General features: G+C 35.2%; 1 protein-coding gene across 3 annotated transcripts in view; it reads right to left on the reverse strand.

Moving 5' to 3' along the window:
- LOC109232305 (bifunctional 3-dehydroquinate dehydratase/shikimate dehydrogenase, chloroplastic-like) overlaps nt 1-1,126 on the reverse strand; it is an 11,618-nt gene extending 10,492 nt beyond the window's left edge. Inside the window, exons 1-2 of one of the 3 annotated variants that reach the window (XM_019398029.1) lie at nt 1,012-1,126; nt 511-749 (exon numbers count right to left, since the gene is read on the reverse strand). In XM_019398029.1, coding sequence (XP_019253574.1) covers nt 511-749; nt 1,012-1,020 — 248 coding nt within the window. In that variant the 5' untranslated portion in view covers nt 1,021-1,126. The remainder of the gene's footprint in view (nt 1-510; nt 750-1,011) is intronic. The other 2 variants (XM_019398028.1, XM_019398030.1) reach the window with 2 other exon arrangements.

Below are 19,473 nucleotides of genomic sequence, written 5' to 3' on the forward strand. Positions count from 1 at the left end.
GGTAACCCCCTCCCCCCTCCCACCTACCCCCCCCCCCCCAAAAAACCTCTCTCCTCGAAATGGGCGAGAATGGTTTTTCCTGCTTGTCCCCTTGGTGACTCAAACTCTCCACCTCATGGTTGGAGCCTTGGAGGTGGAGAGCCTTCTCCAATAGCCTATACCTCCCTTATCAAATCAAGAGTTTGCTACTGTATGCTACATATCCCTCCCCCACTCATTTTCAATTTTTCTGCTTCAGCTTGCAGTAGGAAGTCCTGAATCCTTAAAAATTAATATTGCTCAAGCTTATTCTCCTAATTATTTTTGGATTTCCAAGCAAAACAAGAAAAGAAGATAGAATCTTAATCATCGCTACTCACAGCTATCACAAACACAAAAGAACTAAACACACACACACACACACACACACACAAAGGAACAAACTTTAGCAACCCAATTCAGATATGACATTCACTAGTGTAGAAAGATAATAAAGAGACAAACTTTGGAGCTTAAATTTGGAATTAAAACCTGTAAGTGAAAAGGGTAGGCAAAGGGGACTGTTTGATAACAGTATCAATATCTGATTGAGGATTAAAGCTTTTCAAGCTATCCAACCGAACTTCCACAAGATCAGCACCACTAGTTTTAGCCTTTTGCATTAGATTCAACATTTGATCCACTGTGTCTGCCATGATTGGTGCACAAATTAGTGTTTGGTTCCTCCTCATTGCCTCCCCCTCCATCTTCCTCACCCCTGAATCCACTACCTGAAAAAATAACTCAACCCCAACAATTCAAGAATCTCAAAAAGAGAATTTAAATATAACAAAATGTTCTTTTTTTTTTCTCGCCAAAAGTATAAAGGCAATGTGGGTTGGTAAAAGTCTAACTAAGTTAGGTGACTGAAGGAAGGTAATCCAATTTCAAATTCTTTATTCCCCTTTCCTTTTTTCCATTTTTTTATTTTGAAAGACCAATTTTAAAGGAAATTCAAAAATAAAGGAAGTTGTTAAAGAAAAATGGACTCACCAACTCCATTAGCAACCAACTTGTAGAGCACAAAAACGGAAAGTGTGGACTCAGCAGCCAGCTTGAAAAAGTCAAGTAACAGAGGTATTATCGATATATACAAGTGGAGTATTTTTTTTTTTTTTTAATTAGAAAATAGAAAGAAAGAGAAAGGGATGAAGTAGATGTGATGTGTGGTTTTTCTTTAGCTTTATATGATTATCGTGGGGATAACTGTAGAGGGTTGGTGAGGGATGAAAGGCTAAAACTCTTCTATTTTTTTTTCTTTTTCCCATTTTTATGATTATATATGTAAGCATTTAAATTTTATTGGATTTAAATTCATAAAATAATTTGGATCATATTAAATTCAAGATATTAGTCCATATAAATATGGGATTTTTTTCTTACCTCTACCATATATGAAACCTTATTACCAAAAATGTGCATAATTCCTAAATTACCCGCCCAGTCCATATTATTTCTACAGTTTTTGTACCAATCATTAAAAGCTAATTAATAGCAGTTGTATCTTCCTATTTTTGCGAGCTAAATTTTAGGAGCAGAATATTCTGAACAGATTTGGCGTGAATAAGAGTATATCATATCACGGAAATCGCTCATCTTCAATTTATAAACAAATTCTGTTCGTCGAAATCAAAATATCAGTTCGTCGTTACAAATCAAACTATCAGTTCATCAAAATCAGAAGCTCAATTTCAAATTGTAGAAATCAGTTTTGCAAATCTCAGTTTGTTGACTTTTTTCATCAATCCCTAATTAAAAAGTTCAAGTCAAATTGTAGAAATCAATTCTGCGATTCTCTGTTATTCGTCTTTTTTTTTCTGAATCCAAAGAATCAAAAAAGCGACAAAATATTGAACAATAACTCTGCAACGACAAGCAATCATGTCCAAAAACCCCAATCATGCTACATTTTAATGAAAATTGGGATAGCTATGGCAGATTTAGAGATTTTCAAGTTGATGGCATTGTGCTCGATGAGGATGCAAGTTACAGTATGTTGATTTCTACAATTGCAGAGGAATTAATGATTGATACTTAAAAAAAAATTGTAGAAATCAAATACATTGTGAATGAGAATTGTCCTCCAATAGAGATTAGGAACAATATGGGGGTTAGTGTGTATATCGAGACAAAAAAGGAGAATAAAAACTTAGGATTGTATCCGTTACTCATAAGTGTACGCAATTTCAATATGAAAGTCTGATTTTACGATAATATCTACAAAATACCTACATTTATCTACAAATAAACTACAGTGTGGTATATGCCAGCCTCTCCCGTCGTAGAGGAATATCAAAATGAAATTGTAGATAATTTGTAGACAAATTGTAGTTAATTTGTAGATTGTAGATAATTTGTAGATATAATTGTAGATACGTTGTAGATAAATATTAGATAAACTATTTTATGATTGTAAATATTTTTATTGCTGTTTGTTATGTAATTCTAGGTGAGGACTTCAACAGATCATATCCATACTGTGATAGATGGTGTGAAGCGGTACATGAATCCTACATTATAACTACTATTAACTACAAAAACAGAAACAAAAACTCTACAATTATGTATAAAACCAGCTCTACAATTTAAACAAATTTACCTACAGTTTACCTACAGTGAATGTACAAATTACCTACAGTTTAAGTACCTAATATAAAAGTAACTACAATTTACCTACAGTTACAGGGCAAACAGACAACACAGCATCCACAATCATGTCTACATTATATCTATATTTTAGACTATAATTAATCTTGTAATGTTCTACATAAACTACAAACTAACTACAATTACACTACAAACAGTAAAATACAACAATAAAACTATTCTGTCCACAAAATATCTACAACTACAAAAGGCAGAACATCACAACTACAAATAACTTCAGTTCTAGAGCTGAAGTTCGCCAGTTACAAAACAAAAAATTCAGCTCTAGAGCTGAAGTTCGCCAGTTACAAAACAAAAACTTCAGCTCTAGAGCTGAAGTTCGCCAGTTACAAATAAAAACTTCAGCTCTAGAGCTAAAGTTTGTACCTAGTTTGTAAATATTTTGTAGATAAATTGTAGATTATTTGTATTCTGATTGTAGATGCTTTATTTTCTGTTTTCACAAATCAAAAACGACTAAAACTTCTACAAAACCTCTGCAAAATGTGCAATTATGTCGAAAATCCCAATTATGCTACAATTCTGTGATTCTCCTATATGCTCTTGTTACTCCTTACGAAACTGCTATGCTAAAGCTAGAGATATGCATAGCTATGTTGAAAAATAATGGTGCCCCCGTCACCTTCAAATCTTCGGTCCGCCTCTGCTACAGTATCCATTATCACTCAAACCACAATTATTTTATTTATAAACTTACTGTAATCTCGTCGTTTATGGTAATGAAAATAATAGAAATTGGTTAAACATGCTCAAATCCTCCACAACCTTTTTACTGGGTATGGGTAAAAGAACGTGGGTATGGGGCTGAGGGATTCGGAGAAAGAAAGTAAGGGAGGAGTGGAGATACTGGGCGGGTAACGGAAACCCTTTAATTAAGGAGTAAAAAATATCTCATTAATTATACCCTTAATTAGTTATGGTATAGAAATGGTAATTTGGTATACTAAGTGGAATTAAGTCAAACCTTAAACATTGAGGGTAAAAAGGTTTCCTATCTGGTATAGGAATGTAAAAATTCCTATAAATATTGTGGTTAGTAAATTGGGCTAATTATTTAAGTCCAATATATGTATTGGGCTAGTCCATTTAATTGGACTATAAATTAAATGATAAGCCCACTTCAGTAGCCCAAGGTCCAAATGGCTATTGGCCCATGTTAAAGCTCGGGCTCATGCTACGTGTCAAGTGATGTGGCAATCCAAGTCAAAAGAACAAGCCAATAATATCATGCGACGTGTCAAGTGACGTGGCAATCCAAGCCAAATAAGCGAGCCAATGAAATCAGGCCATGTGTCAAGTGATGTGGCAATCCAAGACAAATAAATGAGCCAATGAAATCATGCCATGTGTCAAGTAATGTGGCAATCCAAGCCAATTAAATCATGCCAAGTGTCTAGATGGTATTGGTTAGTTCAAACGGACCAATCAAATCGCAGAACCACATCACTCCCTAAAACTATAAATAGAGGTCTTCATAAAGCTAGAAGACACCAAATTAAGAACAAGAAGCAAGCAGAGAGCTCGTGGATCAGAGGCAGCAGATTTCTCTACAAGCTACAAGTTCAAGCACTCAAGCTACAAGTTCAAGATCAAGAACGAAGCCAAATCAAATACCAAGGCGTTCAAGATTAAATTACTTGTTCGTGATCAAACCCAAATTCAAGTTCAAGGAGGAGATTCAAGATCAAGCTTTACAAGCCCTTGAATCAAATCAAAGTCAAGCTCATTAAGATACTTTACGTTCTTGAAGAATCAGAGGAATACCATAAAGATTGTAACACTTTCATTTATTGAACTCAAATACTACATTTGTTATGAAATTTTCCAGTCTTGATTATTTATTTTTCTCGACACGAAAATTTGTTGTTACAATATATATGACCATAAATAATCTCCTTGTCTATGTACTATTTGAGAGTTGATACCATTTAATTGAACACAAAGAGTATTTGGTAAAATTAATCTCATTATTTTGAGAAATATTTTTATTTAGATGAAATTACAAAAAGAAAAATACTTCTACATAGTAGCAATTTGTGTTTAACCAAATTACTTGAGAAACACTTTTGTTAGCATTTAGAAGCCGCGTTTGACCAATCCTCACTGAAGTGCTTTTATACAAATTTGGAAAATTTATTTAAAATGGATAAATAATTTGAATTATTTATTATGAGATGCTTTAATTAAGTTTTAAATATCATATTAACTGAAATGTAAAAATTAAAATTACAAATTAGAGAGAAGGGCATGTTTATGATACTTTGATCGTGAATGTGAGATCCATAATGCGTAAGTTTTTTTTTTCGATATGTTGGGATAGTTTAGTAAATATAAATTTTTGTAGATGGTAAAAGTTTAAAAATTAATTTTGCTTCGGGTTTTCCTTTACATAAAATATAGCTTCCGCATAATTTTAGTTACAAATTTGGCCAAATATCTTTAATTCTCCAAAGTAAATAATATAGCTTTTATTTTTGGGTAATAAAAGACTTTAAGTGAATAATATATCATATAAATGAGAACGTATAGAAATAAAATGTTTTTCTTATAAAGTTCAGCGCACTGAATATTTAGCTAGCGTTTGGCCATAGATTTTCAAATTTGTTTTGAAAAATCTGATTTGGGTGAAGTTTGGTTTGAAAATGAAAATGTGTTTGGATGTCAGTTTTCAAAACATATTCCCAAATTTATTTTGGAAAAAATAAGAAACATGATTTATACCCACAAGTTCTAAAAACTATCACAAATACCCAACAATACCATTATCAATGACATTCATTATATTATCGCAAACCATAGTCCTGAGCATAAATAAATTTTATACAAAATTATCATTTTTATAATGAACTACATGATACACTATCAGATGATCGAGAAAACGAAGCAACATTGTTACAAAATAATAAACGGTGGGCTCTTTTATAAAATGTAAAAGTTTGGGGCAATTTTTAAAAAATGTAATAGTGATATTTTGGCAAAAAACCAGCTATTGAGCTGGTTTTGGAATTTGAGATTTTGCCAAAATGTAGCCAAAATCTATGGCCAAACATGTGTTTGCCAAATAAACCCAAATTTATTTTGGCAAAATCTATGGCCAAACAGGTCCTTAGATTTAGGTAGGGCTGTGCATAATCCGGTGAATACCGAATTACCGTACCGAAACCAAAAATTTTGTTATTTGGTATTCGGTATAGTATTTGGTTTAAGTTTAAAAAAATAAATTGTATTAGGTATGGTATTTAATATTTTTAAAATGAAATACCGAAATAGCGATACCGTACCGAAATATATATTATATTACACAAATACACATATTTTTAATTATAACATAAATATAAAATATCTAAAATTTTACTTTCCTTTATTCTCTGAGTTCATTATTTAACTCTAAGCAAGTAACAAGACATTTCTAATGATTAAATTTATTACTTTATGTACAATTTTCTCTCTCTGAGTTGATATTTGCTGGTTTTGGACTAAACTTTTGTCAACAAGCGTTTTCAATTTTGTACTTTTGAGTACTTTAATTAAAAATATTACAGTTTATGGCTCTATGCTATAGTTAATATTCAAACCGAATAAATCGAAGTTACTGAACCGAATAAATCGAAATCGAAAGGAGAAAAACCAAGATATACAATTTAATTAGTACGGTATTAATATAACATTTTAAGAAACCAAATATTGAAAGTATCGAACCGAAATATCTAAATACCATATCGTACGATACCGACCGATGACACCCCTAAATTAGGTGGACAGATTACTAGATCGTGAATTGGTCCGATATGGAAAAAACACACAAAGTTTGGGGACCATTGCAGGAATTGACCCAAGTAGCTGTCAACTGACCGATTAAGGCAACAATATTCGCGCTTATTTATTGGTCAAGCCCAGATCCAAAGTTGAATTGAGAAAAAAAAAATATAGAAATTTGAATTACTCATTTCGGTCTATATTATTCAAGAAGTCACGTTGCATGTATTTTTTTAGAACCACCGTTTATATTTTGACCTAATTAAAAAACTTAATAAAATATCTTTGCTGTCAGAAGTTTAAAGTCGCTACCAAAATTTTAAACCACGAAGCTAGAATTTTCTCATATGAAATTTTTTGACGATTGCCATGTTTTTACAAATTATGGTGATCACCGCTATGAAATATTTTGGCCATTGCCATGCAAATACTGTCATCACAGTGTTATAAAAAGCGTTTTTGGGGCGAACCTTGGGCAAGGCACACCAAAAATACCCCGAGGTGATGGAGGGAGGCGAAAGTCTCAATAGGCATTTCACCTAGCAATTCGGTGTATACGCCCCGGCGTTGAGGCGCGTTTTGAAGTGATGCGTAAGCCCCAAACACTTTTTCAAACTAAAGCAAAATCTGTTGACTGAGTCCTTCATATAATACCCAAATTCTCAAAAGTCAGCTTGTAATTACTCAAAAGTTTCAAAAAGGAACTGAAACATTTAAAATTAAAAGTCAAGACCTTTTTTATTGATAGAAGCACTAATTTATTCTAGTTCTTTATCTTGTCTGCTAGTCTGTTACTGTCTCCCAAAAGAAATGAATAGGCAACTTTTTTTGTTGCAAATACTAAGAGAACTACATTCTCCTTCATAACAGCAAGTTCAAAGTCCAAATTACAGGTTAGTCATCCTTTTTGTTCCTCTATGTAGAAAATTTATTGTTTTCAACTCAAGTTACTTGTGGTTGTAAGTAGCGTATAATGGATTATTTTGACCAGTTTTTTATGGGGATGGAGCACATCTATATATATTTTTCACATATTTATAATTTTCTTCAATTTTACCTATTTATTGTTTTGTTTAAATATTTCATTTAACATTTCACTAAAATAACTTCTCATTTTATAAAACAAAAATAGATTCAACTTGAAAGCGATTAATACATGGAGTCGGCGGGAGTACAATTTAGGTGAAATTGCCAGGGAAACTAAGTCATTACAAAAATGAGATATCTTACATTATATATACATGTATATAAGCTTCATAATTGGAAGAAAGTCGAATTTACGATTCTATGTTAGCGGTATAAAAGACTCTTAGTAGAATATCACTGCACAAGTAATCTTTTATAGTAATATATACGAATTTACGTATAAGTATGTAGTCTTTATTATTTTAAAAACATTTACTACTATAGTTTAAGCTGAAAAACGTTACATGAAAAGAAATTATTCGTAAACTTGATATAGCAAACTAAGCTAGCGATGGAGTTCACTTTCTTTAATTAAACAACTGGTGAGAGAGCATTCTGATGCAAGAATAATGGGAATGAGTGACGTTGTTTTATAACCGGTACATAAATAATGATGTAAAAATTTAATTACCTTTCTCTTTTCATGCATTATTCACGGAAAAAATGCCCGAAGTGGAGGTGGAGCATAATGGTTCCTGTTTACAAAAACAAGGGTGATATTCAAAATTGCAATAACTATCGGGGTATCAAGCTGCTTAGCCATACTATGAATGTTTGGGAGAGAGTGGTAGAGCTAATAGTGAGAAGGAGTGTGTCTATTTTCGAGAAATAGTTCGGATTTATGCCGGGGCGTTCGACTACAGAAGCCATCCATCTTGTTAGGAGATTGATGGAGCAATATTGGGAGAGAAAGAAGGACTTGCATATGGTGTTCATCGACTTAGAAAAGGCGTACGATAAAGTTCCGATGGAGGTTTTTGTTGAGATGTTTGGAGGCTAGAGGTGTTCCCGTTGCCTACGTTAGGTTGATTAAGGACATGTATGATGGAGTAAAGACCCGAGTGAGGACGGTGGGTGGGGACTCGGACCATATTCCGGTTATGATGGGATTGCATCAGGGGTCGGCACTCAGCCCTTTTTTGTTTGCTCTGGTGATGGATGTACTGACACGCCACATCCAAGGGGAGGTTCCATGCTGCATGCTATTTCAGATGATATTGTATTGATTGACGAGACGCGATACGGTGTGAACGTGCAATTAGAGGTATGGAGGCAGACCCTAGAATCTAAAGGTTTCAAGTTGAGGAGGACCAAGACAGAATACTTGGAGTGTAAGTTCAGTGGAGAGACTCAAGGAGGGGAAGGGGAGGTGAGGCTGGACTTGCAGGTTGTCCTAGGAGAGAGAGTTTTAAGTACATTGGTTCTATTATTCAGGGGGATGGGGAGATTGATGAAGATATCACCCATCGTATAGGAGCGGGATGGATGAAATGGAGACTCACTTCTGATGTTTTGTGTGACAAGAAGGTGCCACCGAAATTTAAGGGTAATTCTACAGAGTGGTAGTCAGACCAACGATGTTGTATGGGGCTGAGTGTTGGCCAATCAAGATCGCTCATGTCCAGAAGATGATGGTAGCAGCGATGAGGATGTTGAGATGGATGTGTGGCCATACCGGGTTAGATAGGATCAGAAATGAGGTTATTCGCGACAAGGTGGGTGTGGTGTTGATACCCAATTTTTTCCTATATATTTTAAATACGCATAAATATCTTCAAAATAGCATATATATGCATATATAAGCATGCCCGATGTTTTATTGTTTTTCCCATTATTTTTAAAGGTTTAAATTGATTTATTTTCTCCCTTTTTATCCATAAAATCCCCAATAATTATTTCCAAAATTATTATTTTGATAATTCATCTATTGGATTTCTATATTTATGCCAAAATATGGCTAAGGTAATTTTTATATATTTTTGCAATTACATTTAGTATTTTTTAAAGCTAAATTGCATATAATTGCAGTGTTAGCCCACTTTAAGATATAATTATATTTTATATGCATAAAATTGGATCCTGTATTTTTAAATTGCTAATTATGTATTCTAAATCATTTTAGCATTTTAAATTATTTTTTCAGAAATTATCTACTATTTTTTATAAATTAAATAGGGAAAAACTGGCTATTTAAATTATAGCCAAATTGGCTTTCAATTCTAGCCAAATCGGACCCCAATTCCCAGCCCAATTTTATAATTAAAAAAAACTGACCCACACCCTATTAACCCATACCCAAATCTGGAACCCACCTATCCTTTTGAATCTCGACCGTTGATCTCCCAAATCAACGGTCCACGTTATTACTTTCCTTTTTTAATCCAACGACCCCCCCAAACCCTACCCCATTCTCTCATTTGCACCGCCCCTGAATCCTCTCCTCCTATCTTCTCTCTCAGACACCCTCAAACCCTAATCACCGTCACCAGCGAGAACCTCCTTCCTATGGTGTTTTCGTGCCTTCTCCGATCACCTCTGGTCTCCTATACTCCATGGCTCTTCGACTTCATGAGTCCTTGAGAAGATCTCAAGAAAAGCCAACCTGTTCCGGTTTAAAACTCGTCTACTGGCCTGTCTCCGGCCATTTTCGTTTGTAAGAATGGATTTCGTCTTGTTTTTCATTTGAATCCATGAGTTTTTAACCGATTCTCTTCATCTCTACTATTTTTCGAAAACCCTAGCTCGCTACTGTTCGATTCTTCTCAGATCTTTATAGATATGAGGTAATTTGAGTATTATTAAATGTTTTCCTTTAAAAATCCCCTGTTTTAACTAACTATCTTGATTTTAGTCGCTTTTTTCTAAACTAGGGTTTCTGAAAATCCTTTTCTTCAAAATGCTTTCTGGTTTTAAGTGTTTAGTCCCCTGTGTCTATGTGTTTTGATTGATTTTGTTGAGTTCTTCCTTAACCCTAACTAGCCTATGCTAAAACCCCAATTTTGACACTTTGTTTTGATTCTGCACTTGTCCGTGTTATTTGATACATGCCAATGTTCTATGCTTTGATTTACATGATTACTTCTTCGTTTAATTAGAATATCTTGTGATTTTACCATAGTATGCCTCTATTAGGGTTTCAGATTCGATTCTTTCCGTTTATACTTAACTTATTTGCTTATTCATGGAAAACCTATATCATTTTCCCTAAATTAGTATTTTTTGAATCCTTATTCTCTAATTTGCTATGGTAATACCTATATACTGATTTCCGGTTATTTTCCTATTTCTACGACCTTTGGTTATTTCTTGCCTTATTTATGACTAACTGTGGTACTTGCTGATTCTTATTGATTGTTCCCTTAATTGAACTTTTGTTCATTTACCCTTAATTACCTACCCCGTACTTAAGTATTTAATTTTCTTTCCTTAATTATATGCCCTGCTCTTTATCATTAACTGGTCACCCCTTCATTAGAAAAAAAACCTTGCTGATTTTATGCATGACTGATTATGTAATTTTCCCTAATTACTGAATGATTGATTCTTTACCTTATTTTACTCTTCTCTCAACTAGTATATATACTCTCCTCTTATTCTACCTCTGGACACACGAACACAGTTCAGAATACACACATACGTTCAAACTCTCTCTTCTTTCTTTGCTGCTTGTGCTAACTGTTGGCCTAGCCGGCTGAAAGCCAAGGCTAGATAGTGGAGTTGCACCTATTTTTACATTCTGTATTTTTCTTCTTTAACTGGTATGTCTCTAGTTTAAATTTGAAACTCAACTTTATGTGTTCCATGCCTATACATCCATGCTTGTTACTGTACTAGTTATTCAATTTATTTCTTTGTTTGCTGTTATTAAGCATGTCTAAATTCTGCCTTATGTATAATCATCATATCAGATTTTACTTAGTTCTTTGATACTTGTCCAGCATGTTCACTTAGTTCCCTTACCCCTCCCTTAACTGGTATGGCCATATAGTTACTTAGTCTTCTAGTGCATTCTATTGGCCCTAATGGTATGTCAAATTTTGTTCACCAAAATTCTTGTCTTCAACATGATCCTGCTGCATTCTTCCCTATGTTTTAAATGTCTGTTACCATGACTGATTTGTTCAATAGACTCATAGCTGTTCGGTATATTTGTTGTGTCAAATGTTTCCCTATTTATGTGGTTTCAAACCTATATGTTCCCAATCCCTTCACCCCTGTTTGTAAGTCTGCTTGTCAAATAAATCTGGGTATTCTATGGTTAATTGGGTTGTTTGGTGAGTATGCTTTTCTCAAAGAATGATTTCAAAACTGATAACTCATAGTATATTTAAAAACTATTTCTGAACCTTTTCACTTCTAAGCTGCTTTACTAAGTCTTTCATCACTATGTTAAAGTCTCACTCTACTCTTAGACCACTAAGTTCTGCCCCTTTTGTGTGAGCCTTGCCTTGGGACCTTTGAGCTCCCTCTGAACTTAGACACATAAAAGCTGGCCTTTCCACACTGCACTTACTCTGTCTTGGCTATGAAATCTGGGTGTGAGCACTGCCCGGGATCCCTTGAGGTCCTTAGGGAACTCTGACACACCCAGATATGAGAAAGACTATGGAACAATCTTGGCACTTGAGGTGATTTATTACATATTTCAGGGAGGAAGTTCTAATCAGGTGCTGAAGGTATGGGCCTGTTTTCAGGCTCTCTATAGTGTAATTTTTTTTTATTTTTTCTTATCTGCTTATGTAATTCACTTCAGTATTGGTATGTAATAATCTGTTGTAAACAAGTATTGGGGTTGGCTAGTGAAAAGGGATGGGGTAAATATGCATGCTATAGTTGTTAAGGGTAAAAAATATGTTATTAGGTTTATATTCCTAATTGCGCAATAGAAACCATGCTTAGGATTCATACATGCATTAGAAATTATGCTCTTAGGTCCCATGTTTATTGTTTCAACATGTGCATCCTTATAAAATCATGTGTTAAAATCTGCTAATAACCAACACTGTACCATTATGTTATGCGCTGCCATGTACACTTAGAGATCCTGCCTTAAGATAAAAACAACGCTAATAAATAGGTCATTTCCATATCTTATGCATATTCCGAAAGTATGTAACACTTATGCAATTTAAAAAAAAAATCCTGCTCAGGTCCTGCATGTACATCACTCTGCATTTTTGTGCATTAGATATCATGCCTTTATAATTGCATTCACATCCGCTTAGGCACCTCTAGTTTAACTATTGATAAAAAAAATAGATTAACCCAGCTGGTAATAATTCTGGAATTCTGAACATTTAGAACAGCATGTTTAGTAATACAATTCAGACAGTCTTCTCTAAGTAACCCTGATAACTGCAAACATGCTTCTTTATGTATGCTGCTTAATTATCAACTGGTTTAAAATTAGTAAGCAAGCTTAATTAGGACTTTTTCTCTGAGTCATATAATAAATCTGACTCTGCTGTTATCACTTAGATACGATGTTTAGTATCTGAATTTAGACCTTAATTGCATATGAGTCATGCTGTTTATGTGTATTGTGTGTGGAGGTATATCTGAGCCTTTCATTTGTCTTCCTTGCTCCCCTTTATTGAAGTCCTACTTGTTTATTATATGTCGCCTTAGTATTTTACCTTTAAACTTGAGGGTCTGCTTAGAACCCCCCCCTCATAGGATAGGAATCCTAAATTCCTCCGGGACTGATAGGAAGGGACGGGTAATGGCATGCAATAGGGGTCGAGACCAACCTTCGCTTTAATTACCTTCACGGGACGGGAAAGGGTAGATATGGATATGATGACCGGTAATACCACGTGTAGCCCCTCTTTGAGGAGTGTCATACCGGGTATTGCATTGATGTGATCCATACCCCTTTACATTCCCACATATGCTTAGATTGTAATTCTTTTCAAAATCTTGCTTTTTCATTAATTGCTTTTCAAACACCTGTGTATTTAAACTTAAATCCCCTACTATTTGAGCCATACTTGTTTAATTGCTAATTGTACAAATTCACAAAAAACTGTTTGGCCGGGAACCACACTAGTGGATCCTGAGGGGTGTCTAACACCTTCCCCTTAGGATAATTTCAAGCCCTTACCCTGTCTCTGGTTACCAAACATAGTTATAAATGGAACCCTATAGGCGCCCTAACGCACCTTAAATTGTTAGGTGGCGACTCTTCAAAAAATACAAACCCCCTTTCCAAAGGAAAGAGTTGTCCCAATCAAAATGTCATAAACCCGATTTCGCGAGAAAAAGGGGGCGCGACATGTGGCCCCTATTGAGGACAAGATGCGGGAAGCGTGACTTAGATGGTTTGGTCATGTAAGGAGAAGGAGCACAGACGCCCCGGTGAGGAGGTGTGAGAGGCTGACATTGGAGGGCCTACAGAGAGGTAGAGGTAGGCCAAAGAAGAGGTCGGGAGAGGTAATTAGGCATTCAGCTGACCGAGGACATGACCCTTGATAGGAAGGTATGAAGGTCGAGGATTAGGGTAGTAGAGTAGGTGTTCTAGAGTGTTCATAACAGTAGTATTGGCACGCAGTCTCGCTTTCTGTTGATAGTAGGTTTTTATGACTAACCGTTGTGTTCTTTCATTGTTGATCACCTTACTGTCTTGTTGTTTTTATTCTGATTCTATATAGCTTTTTGGTACTGTCCCTTTTTGTCTATATTTTCATTAATGTAGTGCTTATGCTTTCCTGAGCTGAGGATCTATTGGAAACAACCTCTCTATCCTCACTAGGTAGGGGTAAAGTCTGCGTACACACTGTCAGCAAACTGTATTTGTAAAATAATTCTGGAAAATATAAAATAACATATACAGAAATATAAACGAAACAAAAATTAATTCGAGCACACTAAATTCACAGTGTTTCCTTAAGGAATTTAATCCCCTCCTAGTACCCAAGGTTTTGGATTATTTCCTCCCAGGATAGAACGAATTACACACTGGTGTAGTGATACTTCGAACCCCAGTGTTTCAGCGAATACAAAGTTCGGTAGCAAATCACACTTACTATTGCTTTCTTTGAAGTTAAAACAATGCAGAAGAAGGAGGAGAAAGTCAGAAATTCGTATGGAAATTCTGAGCAGAATGGACTTGTATTTATAGCCAATGTTGGGCTGAAATCTGAAGAGGTGCAACTCTTCAGAACGGCTGTTTATGCAAAACGGCCACAGCATAAAAGCCATAACATAAATGGCTATTTACTCAACAATAAAGAGGGAAAATTGAAGAGGGTAGTTTAATTTTCAGTTACACAACTGAAAAACGGAAAACTGATTGGATTTAATATTAATATTTATTTTAATATTAATATTCTGTTATTAAAACGTATATTTAATAACATTTCTGTTAATATTTTACTATTAACAAATAAACTTGGTCCAAAAAATTAATCAATTAATCAATCAATCGATCATTTGACCAAATCCAAACCTGAATCCGAATCCGAAGCCGAAGCCGAAGCCGAGCCGAGCGACGACGACGACGATGCGATACTTGCCTTCTTCTCAACTCTTTAAGAGCTTGAGAAGAGCAATTGCTTATATACCCATAAAAAATCTCTTCCTCTTCCAATATGGTACAATGTTCCTTCATCAAGGGGGAAAACTTAAAATTTCACTTAAATTTTTTATTTTCCTCCATTTCCCATTCACCTCCCTTTTAAGCATTTAACATACTTAAAATCCTAACAATACCCTACATGAATGGGGAATGGCTATATCACGGAAATATGCATGAAAAACTGTGTGATTCGCAAGCAAGAATTAATTGCATATGGATAAGTAGGTTTCCCTTTGAACTTTACGTAGTGAACTTATATCGGATATACTCGGTCAATCGGTAGATTTGATATCTTTGAACCGTCGAACTTTGGTGTATACCTAGACAACCATAAGTCACACAACCAATCCTTAACCGCATTTGGTTCTCATTGTTGTGTTCGTTTCAGCCATGAACACCGCCTGGTTTCATAAGTGCGTAGAGAACTGGACTTACAAAGTTCTCCTTGAAGCGGCTAACACTTCACACTTACATAGGTGATTCCTAAACGTGTCATCCCCTAGATACACTAGTTGATATACCCCGTATCAAATTTAGAAATCATTAAAAAGCCTTAATGCTTTATCCTTGGTATTGAACATTGTCTCATCACGAGAATTGACCAAAAGTTTAGTTGACAATGTTGAACCGTCATTAATGACTTTGTTTGATCTCCTTGAACCTAGATCTTGGGATCTCCAGTCTTCTAGGTAGAGTTACCGCCACTATGACTTATTCTCGGCCATAGTCCCATTCCCCTTGATGATTTCTCAACTACCTCTCTAGTTAGGCCTTTTGTAAGTGGATCCGACATATTATCACTTGACTTTACATAGTCAATCGTGATAATTCCTCTAGAGAGTAGTTGCCTAACAGTTTTATGTCTTCGTCATATATGATGAGATTTACCGTTATATATAACGCTCCCAGCCCTTCCAATTGCTGCTTGACTATCGCAATGTATGCACATTGGTGCCAACGGTTTGGGCCAAAATGGAACGTCTTCCAAGAAATTTCGGAGCCATTCAGCTTCTTCACCGGCTTTATCTAAGGTTATGAATTCAACCTCCATTGTAGAGTGGGCAATATAAGTTTATTTGGACGACTTACAAGATACCGATAGTGAATACATATCAGCTTGTGGACTTAGAATCAGTTGAATCGGTGATCCAATTTGCATCATAGTATCCCTCAAGCACTGCAGGATATTTATTATAGTGCAAAGCAAAGCCCTAGGTATGTTCTAAATATCCCAAAAGTCATTTTATTGCCATCTAATGAGATTGACCTGGATTGCTCGTGTATCGACTCAATTTACTTATAGCACAGGCTATATCTGGTCGTGTACAATTCATGATGTACATTAAGCATCCCAACACACGAGCATAATCCAATTGTGATATGCTTTGGCCTTTGTTCTTTGCTAATGCAAGATTCACGTCAATTGGAGTCTTTGCAACTTTAAAGCCTAAGTGCTTGAATTTTTCAAGTATTGTCTTAATATAATGAGATTGTGACAATGCCAGACCTTGAGGAGTCCTATGGATCTTAATCCCTAGAATTAAATCAGCAACTCCCAAGTCCTTCAATCAAACTTGCTAGTTAGCATACGTTTAGTAGCATTTATGTTAGCAATGTCATTACTCATTATCAACATATCATCCACATATAAGCAAACATTGACCATGTGATTTGGAACATTTTTAATGTACACACATTTATCACATTCATTTATCTTAAAACCATTTGACAACATTGTTTGGTCAAATTTCGCATGCCATTGTTTGGGTGCTTGTTTTAGTCCGTAAAGGGACTTAACAAGTCTACATACCTTCTTTTCTTTACCTGGAACCACAAACCCTTCAGGTTGTTCCATGTAGATTTCTTCCTTCAACTCTCCATTTAAGAAGGCCGTTGTAACATCCATTTGATGAATTTCAAGACCATAAACTGCAGCTAACGCTACTAACGCTCGTATGGACGTAATTCCTGTAACTGGAGAGTATGTATCAAAATAGTCAAGACCTTCTTGTTGTCTATACCCTTTGACCACAAGTTTTGCCTTATATTTGTCAATAGTGCCATCATCTTTCATTTTTCTCTTAAAAATCCATTTAGAACCCAACGGTTTATTTCCAGGAGGAAGATCAACCAATTCCCATGTATGGTTGTTCAATATGGATTCTATTTCACTATTGACTGCCTCTTTCCAAAATAATGATTCCGAAGAAGACATAGCTTCTTTAAATGCTCGAGGCTCATTTTCCAATAAGAAAGTCACAAAATCTGGTCCAAATGAAGTAGACGTTCGACGTTTACTACGTCTTGGATCCTCCTGATTAAATGTACTTTCTTTTGTTTCTTCCCGAGGTCGTTTAGATCCTTCACCAATCGACTCACATTTCTTTTTATACGGATATATATTTTCAAAGAACTCAACATTATCTGATTCTATAACCGTATTATTATGAATGTCGGGATTTTCTGATTTATGAACAAAAAATCGATATGCTTTACTATTGGTCGCATATCCTATGAAAACACAATCAATAGTTTTCGGTCCTATTTTTACCCTTTTGGGTTTAGAAACTTTCACTTTTGCCAAACACCCCCACACTTTAAAATAATTCAAGTTGGGCTTTCTTCCTTTCCATTTTTCATATGGAATGGATTGTGTTTTGCTATGGGTACTCGATTTAGTATTCGATTAGCTGTAAGAACGGTTTCCCCCCACAAGTTCTGTGGCAAACCAGAACTTATTAATAGTGCGTTCATCATCTCCTTTAATGAACGATTCTTTCTTTCTGCAATCCTCTTGGATTGGGGCGTGTAAGGGGTCGTTGTTTGATGAATAATTCCATATTCTAAATATATTTGTTCAAAAGGAGATTCATATTCACCACCCCTGTTATTTCTTATCATTTTGATGTTCTTGTTAAGTTGCGTTTCAACTTTATTTTTGTATTGCTTGAATGCGTCTATTGCTTCATCTTTACTATTAAGTAAGTAAACATAGCAATATATAGTACTATCGTCAATAAAAGTTATGAAATACTTTTTTCCACCACGAGATGGTATTGACTTCATATCGCAAATATCTGTGTGATTTAAGTCTAAAGGATCTGAATTCCTTTCAACTGACTTATAATGATGTTTAATATACTTAGATTCCACACATATTTGACATTTTGATTTATCGCATTCAAACTTAGGCAATACTTCCAAGTTAATCATTTTCCGTAAGGTTTATAATTGACATGACCCAAACGTATATGCCATAATTCATTTGGCTCAAGTAAGTAAGACGAAGCTGAAATTTTATTATTATTTTCAACAACCATTACATTCAGCTAAGGCCCTCAGTAAGGTAACATTTTCCTACAAACATTTCTTTCTTACTTATTACAACCTTATCGGAAACAAAAAAAAATTTAAAACCATTCTTAACAAGAAGTCCAAGAGAGACTAAATTCTTTCTAATCTCGGGAACATGAAGGACGTTGTTCAAAGTCACCACCATGCCAGACGTCATCTTCAGAAAGATCCTCCCATATCCTTCAATCTTGGCGGTTGCAGAATTTTCCATAGAAAGAGTCTCTTCGGGTCCAACAGGAGCATATGTTGCAAAAGCTTCCCTAACAGCACAAACATGGCGAGTGGCTCCAGAATCATCCACCACTCCTTAGGATTTCCCACCAGGTTACATTCAGAAAGCATGACACACAAGTCATCAACATCTTCATGCTTTTCAACAATGTTTGCTTGACCCTTCTTCTTGTCTTTCTTCGGAGCACGACACTCTGTAGATTTGTGCCCAGCTTTCCCATAGTTGTAGCAATTTCCGTTGAACCGCTTCTTGCTTGGGTTACTTTTTGGTCCAGAAGCCTGATTCCTCTTTCTCTTATTTTGAGAAGTATCCTCAACAATGTTTGCTCCCATTATTGTTGAGTTTCAAAGCCGAAGCCGAAGCCGAGCGAGCGACAACGACGACGGCGCGAGACTTGCCTTCTTCTCAACTCTTTAAGAGCTAGAAGAAGAGCAATTGCTTATATACCCATAAAAAACCTCTTCCTCTTCCAATATGGGACAATGTTCCTTTATCAAGGGGAGGAACTTAAAATTTCACTTAAAAATTTTATTTCTCTCCATTTCCCATTCACCCCTCTTTTAAGCATTTAACATACTTAAAATCCAACACACAGTACCCTCCCTCGACCCTGCGGTGTGGGATAATACTGGGTATGTTGTTGTTGTTGTTGTTGGTTTATCAGTTAGTTAGTGTCCCTTCATTGTAGTATTATCATTTTTCGCCATTTTGTTCAATCTCTTAACTAGTCGAAGAAATTCATGAACCAGAAAGTTAAATGGGCTACTCTCATAACTCCAAAAATTGATGGAAATTAATTGGGATAAAGTAGATATTACATGTCATATTTCAGGTAAATATTCAAATTGTTAATCAGAAAAAATAATTTAATTTTACGAAAACAAATTAAAGGTGGTATGATGTA

The sequence above is a fragment of the Nicotiana attenuata genome, chromosome 9 (genome assembly GCF_001879085.1).
Source record: "Nicotiana attenuata strain UT chromosome 9, NIATTr2, whole genome shotgun sequence".
In the NCBI taxonomy this organism is placed as follows: Eukaryota; Viridiplantae; Streptophyta; class Magnoliopsida; order Solanales; family Solanaceae; genus Nicotiana; species Nicotiana attenuata.